Genomic DNA, 14,379 nt, shown 5'->3' with positions numbered 1-14,379 from the left:
TGGTAGATATGATGATGATGATGATTTTAGCTAGATTAACTAAATAGTTGTAAACATACAAACTGTCTCTACAGTATATAAATTCAAGATGTATCAACAATTACAGAATACTATGCTAACATTTCATAAGAGAGTTAGCCCATGTAGAAGAGAAATATAAATACAGTTATTAGATGAGTTCCATGTTATTTCAGCTTTATGGAACCTCTCCACAAAAATGAACTTTCTTATATTGGGATATTTTTTCTCAAATGTTGCAGGAGTCTCCTACTTTAAGTAAAACACTTTTGCGCAAAAAATTTCAAACCATTTTAGCCAGGGAATGATTCTTAGCTTTTTCAGATGGTTATTTGGTTTTTCAAAATCAACCAGAAGTTCCTCTTAATCTCATATCCCTCAAACTCTCATAAGAGAGAGATGTTTTCATTTTCTGAGATGTGATGACTCTTCAGGAACGGAGTTGTTTCTTAAATCAAATGTGGATCCATTATCACTAGAGGGCAGTAAACACAAACAGATTTAGTGGATTTCCTTGAGTTACGGCTTTTTAAATATTAGTATTAATCAAAGAAAGTATGGTTTTTATAATGTGGAAATACATTTAAAATTCTGTTATTTAAAATATTCGCTTTAAATTAATTCTAGATTATTGTCTGCCTCTAAAAATATTTTTAAGGCATCTGAAAGCAAACGGAGACTGTGTGTTTTTAGAGATACTACTTTGCTGTCACTGTTTATTTAATATCTGAAGTTTAACTTTGCCTCAGGAGTCTTCAAGGAGCATTTAGTAATTGGATTTGCATTTGTTAAGCTGACCAGTACTGGATTTATGAGAGCCCACTTTATATAGATTTGCTTCTTGATTAATAACAACTACCAGAACTTTATTTATTTTACACCTTCCTACTTAAAATTATAGAATGATTACAGGATAAAATATTTTCCATCAGTCTAAGTGCTACTGAAAACCATGATATTGTCAGGAAAATTCCTTAGGTTGGAGGTATCTAAGAGTTAATTTGGTTATTTTAAACAATATTTCTTAAATATTCCAAGCATAGTAATATAATGTCCAGCTTAAAATTGAGATCTATTTATTGATCCTAGGCTAAATATAAAACAATGCCTGAAATACTTATTTTGACAAATTATAGTCCTTTGAAGCCAGGCAGCCTAGATAAACATCTTGGCTCTGCAACCTGTCAGCTTTGTGACCTTGAGCAAGACACTTGATGTCTCTGAGCCTGTTTCCTCATGGTTTGGTTTGTTTGTTTTCTTTTCTCTATTCTAAAATGTGTTTTTTCTTTCTTGACCTCTGTTACAAAGTCAGTGATGCCAGTAGGTGTTAATGTATCAAAGATTCAACTACATCAGCAGAATTTTAAATACTGTCCTGAAATGTCCTGAAGTAGCTCAGAAAGATTGTTGATTGCTGATATCTGTTAAGGACTGACAAAATGAGGAATAAAAGAGGAGTGGCATCTAGAGATTCTGAGAAGTATTATTAGGAAAAGGTAGAAAAAGAGAACTGAATGCTGCAAGAAATTATTTTTTTCTATTTGGGTGTTTGAGAGCAGGAGATTATAAATAGAAAAACTGAGTTCTAGCCCTAGCACTGCCCCTCATGTGTGTTTTCAGGACTCTTCTGGACCTCGGTTCCTCGTCTGAATGTGCCATCATCATTACATCTGTGTGTGAGGGCATCTGTGTCTAGTTCATGTAGCACTCCCAAACATGAGCATGTCTCACGCTAAGATGGGACCACCTGTCTCTGGGCACCTGTTTCCTGACTACACTAGTTAGTAGGATCCACCCTGTCCAGAGATCTGACCATAGTAATAGTAACTGTGGTTCTTTAATTCAAGACACTGGAGAGTGAACAAAAGGATTAGTGATAAACAAATCCACTCCTAGATTCATACCATTTATTATAGAGTTTGCACCAGACTAATTATATGACGAGCTATCATATACCGTGAAGAGCAAAGACTGAAAGAGGCCTGGATTTGCATCTCAGCCCTGTCACTTATGGGGCAAGTTATTAAATATTTAAAAATGTCCACCTTTTCACCTTAAAATAGGAATGATATCTATCTCACCGAGAGGTTGCAAAGATTAGATGTAAGGTATATAAGCTTTTAGTGCATAGCAGGTACCTAATAAAAACCGTAACTATTCTTATTACAGTTTCTTCACTAAAATTGGCAGAAGCCAAGTCTGACTATAAAAACTGGTATTTCTCTGGCCTTGTCCAGATTTCTCTCTGGATTGTCTAGATTCTCTGTAGGCTGCCACTACCATGGCAATAGGAAGGAGCTTCTAGTCTGTCTCTTATAATAGGAAAAATGAAATATGAAATGAGTTTTATTTGGCCTCAGTTTAAAAAAGATTTCTTATTCCCTGGAAACATAGAAACCTTCTTTGGTACTTTTAATTTGACACAATTAAGTAATCTCCCTTATTATGGCAGAGTAGGGATTTACAGTTGAATCATTTCAAACCTAGCACCTATCAGAGTGTCTAGCACATAGTAGTTGCTGAGTAGAGGTTTGTAGAATGAAGGCATCATCACATTCAGCAGAGAAGTGGTAGTGGATGTTAGAGGGAGGGGAAACTGTGTGTGTGTTTGTGGATAATTTTTTAAGACAGGACCTGTTATTCTGCCGTATGTAATTTGTTTTGAATGTTTTTTGACAGTTTTGCTGAGGGTGAAAAACCATGTCTTTTCCTGTCTTCTATGGGTAGTATAAAAATATTGATGTTTTGCTTTTCATCAGCCAACAGTCTTTTTGTTCCTGTGGTTCCCTACCTTGAGAAACACAGACAGCACAGGATATCTTTCTTGCCTCAAAGACACTCCACTGTAGTTGAGAAGGCAAAGTTTGAGTCACTTGAAGTAACTAAAACAGTGATTCTTAACACTGGGGAACATTTAAGAAATTTCAGGGCACAGTGATTGGGAAGTGCTCCTGGCATTTGATGGGCAGAGAGGCCAGGGAGGCTAGCTACCCTGGGATCGGTGAGACAGACCTTCGCCAGGAAGGATTGCTTTATGTCCTGCACAACTTCTGAAAATTCCATGTAGGTGAAAGATGCATGTATAATTACCTGAGCCTAGAACCCAGCTACTTTTTACATATAAACACTAAGTATTTTTACATGATTTTAATCTGCACCATATTTTCAAGTAAGGCAGCAACAGTGTATATTGAGGGAATATTACAGTGTGTTACATTTGAAACCTTTCCAAGAGCCATACATCAATTTTGGGGTAAAAAAAATTCTCTTTCTTCTCATCTAACAGCCAACACGTTGTTGTTACTTTCATGGTAATTGTTTCTGTCAGAAAAATAATAGCAAATGCTTACGTACCACCTGCTGTTCTAAGTGCTTTTTATGTAGATGAACTAATTTAATCCTCACAATAACCCTTTAAGGTGGATAGTATTATTTTTTTGCAGTTTCCAGATGGGTAAACTGAAGCATGGAACGTTTAAATAATTTCCTCAAGGTCACACAGCTAGTCAGTGATAGTAAGATCTGAGCCTTTGACTATTTGTTAAATTTTGTAGTATTTAATGTAAATTACTTTTCTTACTCCTTTATGTTACTGATAAAGCTATTATGCTGATTTTTTTAAAGTATCTGTAGAGAGTATTTAGTCTATATGTATACAGTTGTGTGTCACTTAATAAGAAATGTGTCACTAGGTGATTTCATCATTGTGCAAACATCATACAGTATGCTCACACAAACCTAGATAGTATAGCCTGCTACACACCTAGACTGTGTATGGTATAGCCATTATAATCTTATGGGACCATCATCGTGTATACGGACCAAAACTTATTATGTGGTGCATGACTGTGTATTTAGTAAAGTTTGTAGATAGGAAGCATATTTAGGGATTTCATTTCAGGATAAAAAACATACTAGTTACAACAACAACAAAAAGTAAATTTGTTTGAAGTTTGTCAAATAAAATAGATTGATGGATGGATTTTTAAAAAGAAGGGAATGCAATGAGCCTGATGTGGCTGAGAACCTCCTGTAGAGCATAATTTGTATTTAAATGACATGATCCGACACTTATACCTTGCTCTTCAAGGAGCACACCAAGGTGCTCATGGCTCTGGGCATTTGCTCTTGGTGTACCCCTCTCTTGACTTTCCCTTCCCTGCCTCCCTTCCTCCCAGATATCCACATGGCTTGCTCCCACTCTTCAGATGTCTGGGTATATGTCATCTCATCAGAGAGGCTTTCCCTGAGCATGTTATAACATAGGAAACTTTATTCCTAACACTTCATAGCCTCTTTATCCTTTCTTTTTCTCCCTTGCACTTATATCACCCCATGATACAGTATATATTTAGTAACTTAGTTATTGAATATAAGCTCCATGCGAAAAAACTTTGTTTTGTTCATTGCCATGTCCCCAGCATTCAGGACAGTGCCTGGCATGTAGTAGGAGCTTAATAAATAACAAATGAATAAAGGGACAAATGTAGGACAGTTAGAATTTGAAGAAGGGTTAGAATATTTGGTCTTGAGGTGTACTTCGAATGATTTAAATCTGACTTTGATAGACCGGTTTGGGGTAGGCATAGCAGAAGGAGGGTATTCTAGTCAGTGAATTCAGTGGAGAGAGAGAAATGGAATCATCTGCTATGTTGTGGAAATGGTTGGAATACTGGCCTTACAGGTGGAGAGCAAAGATGTTAAAGAGGAGCTGAAAGTAGGCTTGGAGTTGGGTGTTAGGGTTGGATGATGGCAGTCTGGAGCTCTCAGGGGAATGTGAATGTATTAAAGTGGGCGATGTCAAGTTGGTTGCTAGATTTGAAGTAACAGGCTAAGGCTAGATTTGAGGAAAATCGGTCCAGCAGTGGAGATCAGTATGGGACTGGAAGGGCAAAAGCCAGAGGCCAAGAAGATGAGCTAAGAAGCAATTATAGTGTTTTGGGCCTGAGATACAGTGTGGTGTTATGCAGTTGAAAGAAAACATGGTATAGAAAAAAAAAAAAAAAGGATACATTTGAGAGTTAAAAAAATATAGGTGCGATAATGGAATGGTTGTCATAATCATCGTCATCATCATCATCTGATACCTATTTATCATTTACTATGCATTCTTGTTTCATGTGCTTTGCATATATTATCTCATTTAATCTTCATAATAACTTGTTCTGCTCATTTATTGCTACAGAACAAATTACTTCAAACTTAGTGCCTTGAGATGTAAATTTATTTTTATTGGTTTTATTGATTTTATGGGTTAATTGGGCTTGGCTAGAAATTCTTGCTCGGGGTCCCTCATGTGGTTGCTGTCAGACGGCAGCTGGGGCAGGAGTTGTCTGAAAGCTCAGCTGGGCTGGATGACAAAGGTGGCTTCTACACTTAGGTTTGGCTCTGGGCTGTATGGCTGGCATAGCTGGAGGCTGGGTGGGTGTGCACACTTGTTCTTGTGTGAGCTAGTGCTCATTCTCACTCTTTCTTTCTGTCTCTCTTTCTTTCTCTCTCCTCTTCATGAAGTTAGCATGGACTTCCTTATAGCATGGCAACCTCAAAGGAGTCAGACATTCTTAGATGGTGGCTCAGGAATCCCAATAGCATGTTCAGAGAGAGAAGACGAAAGCTGTAAGACTTCTTATGACTTAGCCTTGGCAGTCACACAGCACCACTAACTGGCTACACGAGCCAGTTCACACTCAACATAGGATGGTGTGGCTCATTGGGAAGCATCTTTCGAGACCAGCTGCCACTGTACTAGCTGCCATTTTACATGAGGATTCTGACCCACTAATAGCTAGGTTATTTGTTGGAGGACTGCACTAAAGGATTTGAACTTGGAGTCCATGTTCTTATTCTTAGAACCTGGGCGAACGTGGGAAAATCATTTTTTCTCTCTAGGTCTTACTTTATGTGGAAATGAGGGGATTGGAAGGGATAATATTGAAGGTACTTTCTATTCCTTTTGGTCTTTTTTATTTTTATTTTTGGTAGCTGGCCAGTGTGGAGATCCAAACCCTTGACCTTGGTGTTATAGCACTGTGCTGTAACCAACTAAGCTAACTGGCCAATCTATTTCTTTCAGTTTTTAAGTGTTTGGATTGTGATGATGGGAGTGGGAAGGGAAAAGAATCAACTGAAGGAAACAGCATTTTATAAAATATGAGAATTGGTAACCAAGTTGGGTGAAGGAGAGAAGGTGATGTGATACAGGGGAACATGCCAGGCCTATTCAAGGATGACTTATGTGAAACATCTGATAGCATCTGACTCACATGAGACAGCTATTGAAAGAGTCACAGATTTCATCTGCAATACTGAAAGAAATATGGGCCCACTGATGGAAATGAAGTAGTTATAAGAACTACTTTAAATAGAAAAATGTTTCACAGTTTTGAAAAATATTGGTGTGGCTGGCAGAGCATTCAAGATGGGACAGTATCTTATATTTGGAAATATGATACTAAAGTTCAGGTTAAAAGTGGTGCTTGCAGAGTATGGGTTTGGGACGGAGTCTTTGTGGAGATCCCAAGTTTGGGGATTAGGAGAAGGCAGAGAAGGCATGGTCAGAGAAGTGGAAAGAACACCAAAGAAGTTCAGGGACATGGGAGTTGAGGGAGAGTGGCAAGAGTGATCCAACAATACGGAACACTTCAGAGAAGTTAAGGAGAATGAAAGACAGAAAAAAGGAGGAGCTTAATATTCTTCTGGCGGTGGTGTAAGTGGAATGTTGGGGTTTTGAATTCTTTCTTTTATAGAGGGTTAAGAGGAATTTAGGAAATGAACACAATAGGTGTGCACAGCAGCTGAGGACTTGAGCAGCAAAGGACCAATACAAACTCAAAGAGGCAGTGTTTCATGGATGTTTACTCTGAGAGCATACTATCTAAACAGACAGACAAACCCTGAGGTAGAAATACTTAATGGCAGGAAGACTGCACAATAACCATGTCAGCAAGTCACAGAAGCAGAGTAGTGAGTACAAACTTTGAGGTGGAGATGAGGCAGAATAGGAAGAATTTTATGCTAAAATAGAGTAAAAGGTAGATTTGCCTTGTTTCTCATACACAAGACCTTTTTAGTATAAAAGTTACAGTTAACACGATTCCAAACTTAATACTATCCCAAACCTAATAGAAAAGATTGTTATGCTCAAAAGAGTTTAGATTTATTATTTTACCATCCTCATAAGAGGTTTGGTTACTCTTGAACTCAATTCTGTATTCCTAAGAGCCACTCATTCCTTTCTTAACTATTTGTACAGCCATAAAAAATGTTCTCTTCTGATCAAAATATAGATCCTGAGATCTATACACAAAACTCTGCATTCAAAGTCCATACACAGTGCATTAGCTTTTAGATTCCCGACTGCCCGTCAGATTTATACTAAATGGTCTCCACCCCTAGATTCTGAAGGTTATAGAGCTCAGCCAATATATAACGATAGAAACAAAAGGAGCTGAGAACAGCCATGACACACAGGTGAGGAAACGTGTCACAAATGTTTCCATTTGTGAATTCTGGACATTAATCGTATTTTATAATCACAATGCTTTTATGTTGGGTGGGGGAATAGCTTTGGCAATATCTGCGTCACCAGGGAAACCACTTGTTCTGGATTTGAGAGGAGGCAGTTAAAATGCCTTATTGCCTTTTTCGGAGTAGCTTTTATTTGGAAGGGAGAGAAATCAGAGAATATTAAAATTCATAGAACTGACACCAAAATGATTGACAATCCTTACTTAAGAATGAGCTAAGAGGAATTTAGAAGAGTTTTATGGTTATTCATCACTACGAGAGGGAAGCCCCCTTCATTTTTGCATAAGGCAGCCTTGGAGCTGTAGGGATACCATACTTAAATGGCATTTGCAGGGAGCGGGGGTGGGAGGTGGGAACTTCTGCCCAGAGGTTCATCCTTTCCAACCAATCACAAACCAGTCTGTACCGAGTCCACGCCCCCTGCCCTTAAAGACCCAGGGGTGGATTGCGATTGGTGCGTAGTTGGGGTTTTATGGGAGGGGTTACTTGTCACCCTTTATGGCTTTTCTGCAGTTCCTTATTTGGTAGCTCTGGACAGAACTAGTCTTTCTTGCAGCTAAGCATCTTGACATACATTATTCATTAAGCCCTGGAACTCAGGGAGAGAAAGATGCAGACCCTTAAATCTTTAGATATTCCTTTCTCACTTGTTTTTTCTTTATTCAGAATAGTTGTTGAATTTTATTCTGTCCTGGAATTTTACAAATGGCATGTATTCAATGGGAAGACGGCTGGATGGGATCTAATGCCAGGCTTTCTTATGTATACTTAATTACCAAAAATCTTTAAAAACCTACACGCTTCGTGGCTTGTGGAGATTGTTAAAATGTCGAGATTTTGAAGATAATACACATTTTAGAACTTACTGTCTCTTTCTCTGTATATATTTATATATATATATAATCAATCAAAAATGCCTGAAGCAAACTATTTACTGTCAGTGTCTTGGGGCTATATAAAGGTAAGATTTATTTAGCTTTTGAAAACACCTAATTACTCTGATTACATAATTGAGAGTTTTAACAAATTATATTGGAGTCTCAGCTAAGAAATTTTATATTTCGTTTTAGACATGAACTAGGAAAGAAATATGTGCTTTTAGTGGCCAAGATAAGATTGTATAACTTTTGTCAGTTGTAGCTTGCTTGCATGTTCAAATAGCTTTTTTGATGTGCAGTGGTTCTTCTGTTTGTCATTTGGTATGGATTTGAGTTGTGCTTGAAAATATTCAGGTAGTTCAATAAATTAATTGAAATAAATTATTGGACCAAATTATTTATACTGATTTATGGATTCCAGTTAGTATGTGGCACTTAAAGTTTATAAAACTAATTTGTGGCTCTTTCTAAAAATCTGTATTAGTTTAACCAGATAAGGAAAATGGGTTTTTTTACCTTTAGAAATAAAGCTCTAGATAACATTAAAAATTGACATTACTTGACTATTTAAGTGATATTTTATAACAGTGTAAATGTGATTTTCTACTTGTATAACTGGAAGAAAGTTTATATGATACTATTACGTTTGTTAACTGCAAGAAATTCATTAATACACTGAATTTAATAAGATTTTGTTCATGTTTAGCAGGCTTTCTGCATGCCCTATAGTATTGCTGGCACTGTGGTCCTATCTCTGTAATAAAAACAGGAGGTAGAAAAACCTTATTCAGCCCCAAATGAAGCATCACTTCAGAAATTAAAGTTTATCCTTGAATATTTGAGCCAATCACATCACATTTTTTAAAAATATCTTTTTGTTATTTTTAAGGACCTTCAGATTGAAATATTTTTCACTTTCTTTTATTTTCTTTTTGAAGGAAAATTTCCTCTTTCCTGTTGAGATTTACTTGAATTCTAAGAAAACTAGAAAATTTGTTTCAGTTTTGGTTGTCCAAGTGGTCATGATTCCTCACCTCCCTTTAAATCTATATAGATGGTCCAGAGTTTTTGAATTGTTTTTAAATATGTAAACTTTCATTATTTGAACTCTGCTAGCCATTTATTGGCTAAAATTTTTTTTTAAATACAGAAAAGTATAAAGTGTAACGTAGAGAGTAATTCTCACCATAATCCCCCCACAATTCATCTTTCAACTTTTAGCCAACAGATATTTCATTCATGTTAAAGGGCTTTACATTTGCATTGTGGTTATAAACAATACCTCCAAAAATCTAAAGACAGGATTTTAGTACTTATATTTTTGAGGAACATTTTTGCTGGACAGCTTTGTATATCTTTTAATACTATACCCCTACAAACGTTTAAGAAATGCAAGTATAGATATGTTTGGTCTTATCATGCATTTGAAGGATTTACTTTTATACAGCCAATGCAGTATTTATTTAAATAACTTTTAGTTCTGATATCTACCAAACTTGTAGTGCATAGCAGTGAAGCATAATCAGATGATTTTTAGCAGAATATTGTAGGTAAGAAATAAGCATTTTCTTACTGCTTGACCTGTACCACCTCCTTAAATGTGTACTGAGAGGATATGTAATATACTCAGTAGCACACTGGTGTGATTCAGAAATACATGGGATTACATTTAAGAATATTTTATTTTATTTATTTATTTTTGTTGTTGTTATTTTGTTTCCTGAAGAATCTTAAAGGCAGAACATAGAGTGGAGAACTGGAGTTCTAAAAAGCAAAATACAGTATTCAGATTCAACTGAATTTTCACTTTCTTTTATGCCTTAAATGCTGCACACAGACATTCTGATGCATGATGAGAACAAAGGACTTGAAGGCATTCACTTAGAAATATCCCTCTTTTTTCTTAGCAACCATAATTCTATGTATTGTTTTCAGGCTACTCAGGCCACAAACAATTAGAAATTCATCAACAGGAAATATTTACAGATTACTTTAAAAAAATAACTAAGTGTTCAATTAAATTGTTCTGCATTTTGTAACCAGTTTTTTTTTAAAGTATTTCTATATTTTGTCTCTTCTAAACCCAGTAATTGGGAAATAAAATGATGTCCCAGGAAAAATACATTTTATCAGCCTTTTATCATCCCTTTCATCCCCCCCCCGTGGTAATTTTATTTGGTTGTCTTAATAAACGTTATATAGTTATCTTAAAATGAGAATTTTACTTATATTTAAAAATATTTGTTGAATGGTTTAGAATATTATTCTTTCGTACTTCAGAATCAATTTGTAAGATCAACTACCAGCTGAGAAAATACTAGTGGTAATTTTTGCAGTTATTAATTTAGCTTATATTATGAGCAAAAAAGGAAAACAATTTTGATTCCTCTTAGAGAATACCCTTATGTTATAACTTAATTGACTCTTTGAAAATTGTCTTTAGGAAATCCTTCACACTCCTTCCCTTGGGAATAGAGGGGGCTCCTTCAAATATTTTCTCTTACAATTATGCTAAAATCAGATGTCGATTTTCTTGGAGCACCTTACACACATTGGTAAGGAGATAGGTGTGTGATGAAGGGTTTCTCCAACCCATGTTTTTGTGTTTTGAACAAAGGCAGGAATGTATTCTGGGAATAATGTTATATGATGTAGAAATATTCAGTGGAATATGCAGTCTGTCATTTATTCAGTCTATACAATTGTTAGATTCCTTTCCTGACATTTTTTGCCATAGTGATCTATGCTAACTATTTTGATAATTTGTATAAACAAACTGCCAGGAAAATTGCACTTCATTCTTTATATTCTTCTAGAAGAATCCACTAATTTGTGTAGCATATCTGTAGGTACCATGCACATTGTTTTTTTTTTTTTTTTTTGCTTGGGCATCTGGCAACATATTCTTTATACCAGGTTGTATATAAATTAAAAGATGGGTCTGTGAAAAACTGAGTCCCTTTCTGACTTTTCCAGTTGCCACCCAGAAGGCTTCGTTGTTTAGTTTTCATTGAGAGAAGTATAAGATGGACAGCAGTTCCTGTATAGACTGCTGAGAGGCTAGCAGTGGCTGAAAGCCTTGCATGTTCCCCCATCTTTTATAAAAAAGGACTTTGTCATGACCAGGTAGTTCTTAATAGCAACTTTTAGCTAATAATATGGACAATTTCAGGTCAAAGAGGTATTCATTGAATACATGTTTAAAATGTTTAACACACTCTCTTTTGAATGTAGTTTGCCTATGAGTAGATTTTTCCAAGGGTGAATTTCATCTGTAAAGCAAAGATTTTTCTTACCTGTGAAACATTATGCATGATATTATAGTTATGTTTTAGAAACACAGTCACAGTTTCTCATATGAATACTGTCCTAAATTCTTTTATGGAATTGGAGGAAGGGGAGCTAGCTTATTTAGGTATGTGTGTTTATGGTCATAACTAAAGTCAGATTCTTCATACATCTGCCCTGCAGTGATAAAAATCAGCTGTCAGTATAAAAGGCCCAGAAGTCAGGGGCTGAGTGCCAGAAAGGGAGCTGGGAAAAAGAACTAATATTTAGCACCTACTGTGTACCAGGCTAAATACAAGATACTTTCTATTAGCTCATTTAATTAGTTGAAAACCCATAATCTACTCAAGAAAATATAACTTTGTAAAGATGGACAGAAAAACTTTTGAACACTGTTGTAAATGTCTTTATGAATATTCTTAAAAGGCCCCTGATTTTATTTTTTTCCAACAGATCATAATAAATGATGCTAAGTGAAAACAAGCAGCAATCCATATTTTGTATACTACTTGATGCCGATTTTAAAAATACACACATGCACACAAATGGAGGGAAAAAAGGCATAGAAGGAAATATAACTATTTACCTATGGTTTTCTCTGAGGACTGGGGATTTATATGACTTCTCTTTTTTTTTCTACATAGCTTTCTAGATTTTCTATAGCATATGTGAATTTTGTAATTAGAAAGAAGTTATAAAAATACATGAACAAAGAAAATGAACTTTGTGTTCCTGAGTTTGAGAATAAGTACCCTAGACCTATAAATTGATGGCCAGAATTTGTATTTGTCGTTGCCAATTCTTCATTTTTGACTGCAGGAGGATATGCATTTCTTGTATCCAATAGTCTATTGAAATGATTTTTTTTTTTTCTTTAAAGTCTCCCTCAGTGCTTTGTGGTGATAGTTAAATTCTTATACGTAATCTAGATGGTCAATAAGATTGACTTTGGAAGTGATTTGGCAAACTGTATTGGTTTAGGCCATCTTGGTATGAATTATGCAGCGAAGCAAGATTTTTTAAAAATTCTAAATAATTAAATACAAGAAAGAATTACATTTCAAACATTTTTAAAAGATAAACTCACTACTCACCTCCAGACTTAAGTGAAAATTTATGGTGAAATTCAAAATTTTAAAGGCTGCTAAAGATTATGGTAAAATATGTTTGACTTTTTTGATCAAGTATCTAATAGCAGTTACCCTATATGATAGAAAAAATATATGTTTCTGTATATTAAGAAAAATATTAAAAGGATATTAAACCTAGTTGAGCTGTTTTCAGAGTCAAAGGAGCACACATAAAGAAGCAGCTGAAAGGTGGGGAAGCACAAAATCTTTGAGAATTTTGGATATTGCTAATGCCATGTGGTGGCAGTAGGTTAATTACATGTTTCTTTGAGTAAAATAGGCACTATGGTATCAGTAAAACAAATTATGTAGTAATGTAGTAGAGGATTGAAAATTGACCTGTTTTCTGTTTAGTGACTTGGGAAATAAATTGGTAAAGTCTGTTGATACTGAGAACCAATAAATCTTATACTCCCTACTTGAAAAAAACTTTAAAAAGGAAACATTATGCAGTTTTTATCCAAATAGTTCAATTTCTTCATAGTTGTGGGAGAGTACTCAAATAAATCTATTTAGTTTTGCTTTGGGTAAAATATTAGATTTTAACCTCTGATCAGTATATACATTTGTTTATACTAATGATAAATTAATTGATAAAGTATACCATGTTATATTGTGTGGCAGTACTTTTGTGTGCCTATGCATTAGTTTTTTTCTTCTCTAAATACTAAAAATACATCTTAATTTTTCCCCCCTCTTCATTAATGTTCTTGAATGTCTAAATCTGTGCTATCCAATATGGTACTCATTAGTCACATGTCACTATTTAAATAGAAAATAATTAAAATTAAATAAAATTCAAAATGCAGTTTCTCATTTGTACTAGTCACACTTCAAATGCTTAATAGCCACATATGGCCACTGTAATGGACAGCACAGATTAGAGTTTTGGGTTTTTTTATCATTGCAGAAAATTTTGTTGGATGGCACTGATCTAAATTGTCAGGACGATTTAAAAATTCTTTGGGCATGTCTTCTTGTATCTCAGGTATACTTATGTTATTTAACTTAAGTTTTCCTCTTCTATTATTTATTTTACCTTTCTGTTTTTCAGTTTAAAAGGATGCTTAATCGGGAGCTCACCCATCTCTCTGAAATGAGTCGGTCTGGAAATCAAGTGTCAGAGTATATATCAAACACATTCTTAGGTGAGAATAATGACATGCAATTTAAAATTTTTCTTTTGAGTTGTTTGCTTGTTTGTTTTTTAGGGGGATCAGGGTACTCACTCATTTTGGGAATCCCATCCATAGAAAGAAAATGCAGTAAGCAAAGTCAAATAATTTGAACATATCCTTAATTTGGATTTACTTTCAAAACAAACTTACTAAATTATTCAGCACACTTACTAAACAGACATTTAATGAACATGGACTATGTGCAAGGATGAGTTAAGAGTTGCTCACTGCCTTGAAATAGTGGATGAATGTACCAAGATTTTTTGTCTTTTGTCATAGAAAACAACACTTAGCATATGTGCATATTCACTTATCAGATAATATTTGAGATTCTCTATGTTCCCCATAAAACTTGGTTAC

General features: G+C 35.1%; 1 protein-coding gene across 5 annotated transcripts in view; it reads left to right on the top strand.

Annotated features, from left to right (window-relative positions):
• LOC134369517 (3',5'-cyclic-AMP phosphodiesterase 4D) overlaps nt 1-14,379 on the top strand; it is a 335,504-nt gene that overhangs the window by 296,892 nt on the left and 24,233 nt on the right. For all 5 annotated transcript variants that reach the window (XM_063085989.1, XM_063085988.1, XM_063085986.1 and 2 more), the window contains one exon: nt 13,896-13,989. In XM_063085989.1, the coding sequence (XP_062942059.1) occupies nt 13,896-13,989 (94 nt within the window). The remainder of the gene's footprint in view (nt 1-13,895; nt 13,990-14,379) is intronic.

The sequence above is a fragment of the Cynocephalus volans genome, chromosome 2, assembly GCF_027409185.1.
Source record: "Cynocephalus volans isolate mCynVol1 chromosome 2, mCynVol1.pri, whole genome shotgun sequence".
NCBI classification, from domain to species: Eukaryota; Metazoa; Chordata; class Mammalia; order Dermoptera; family Cynocephalidae; genus Cynocephalus; species Cynocephalus volans.
Note: the sequence above shows the minus strand (reverse complement) of the source record. Positions and strands in the feature narration are given on the sequence as shown.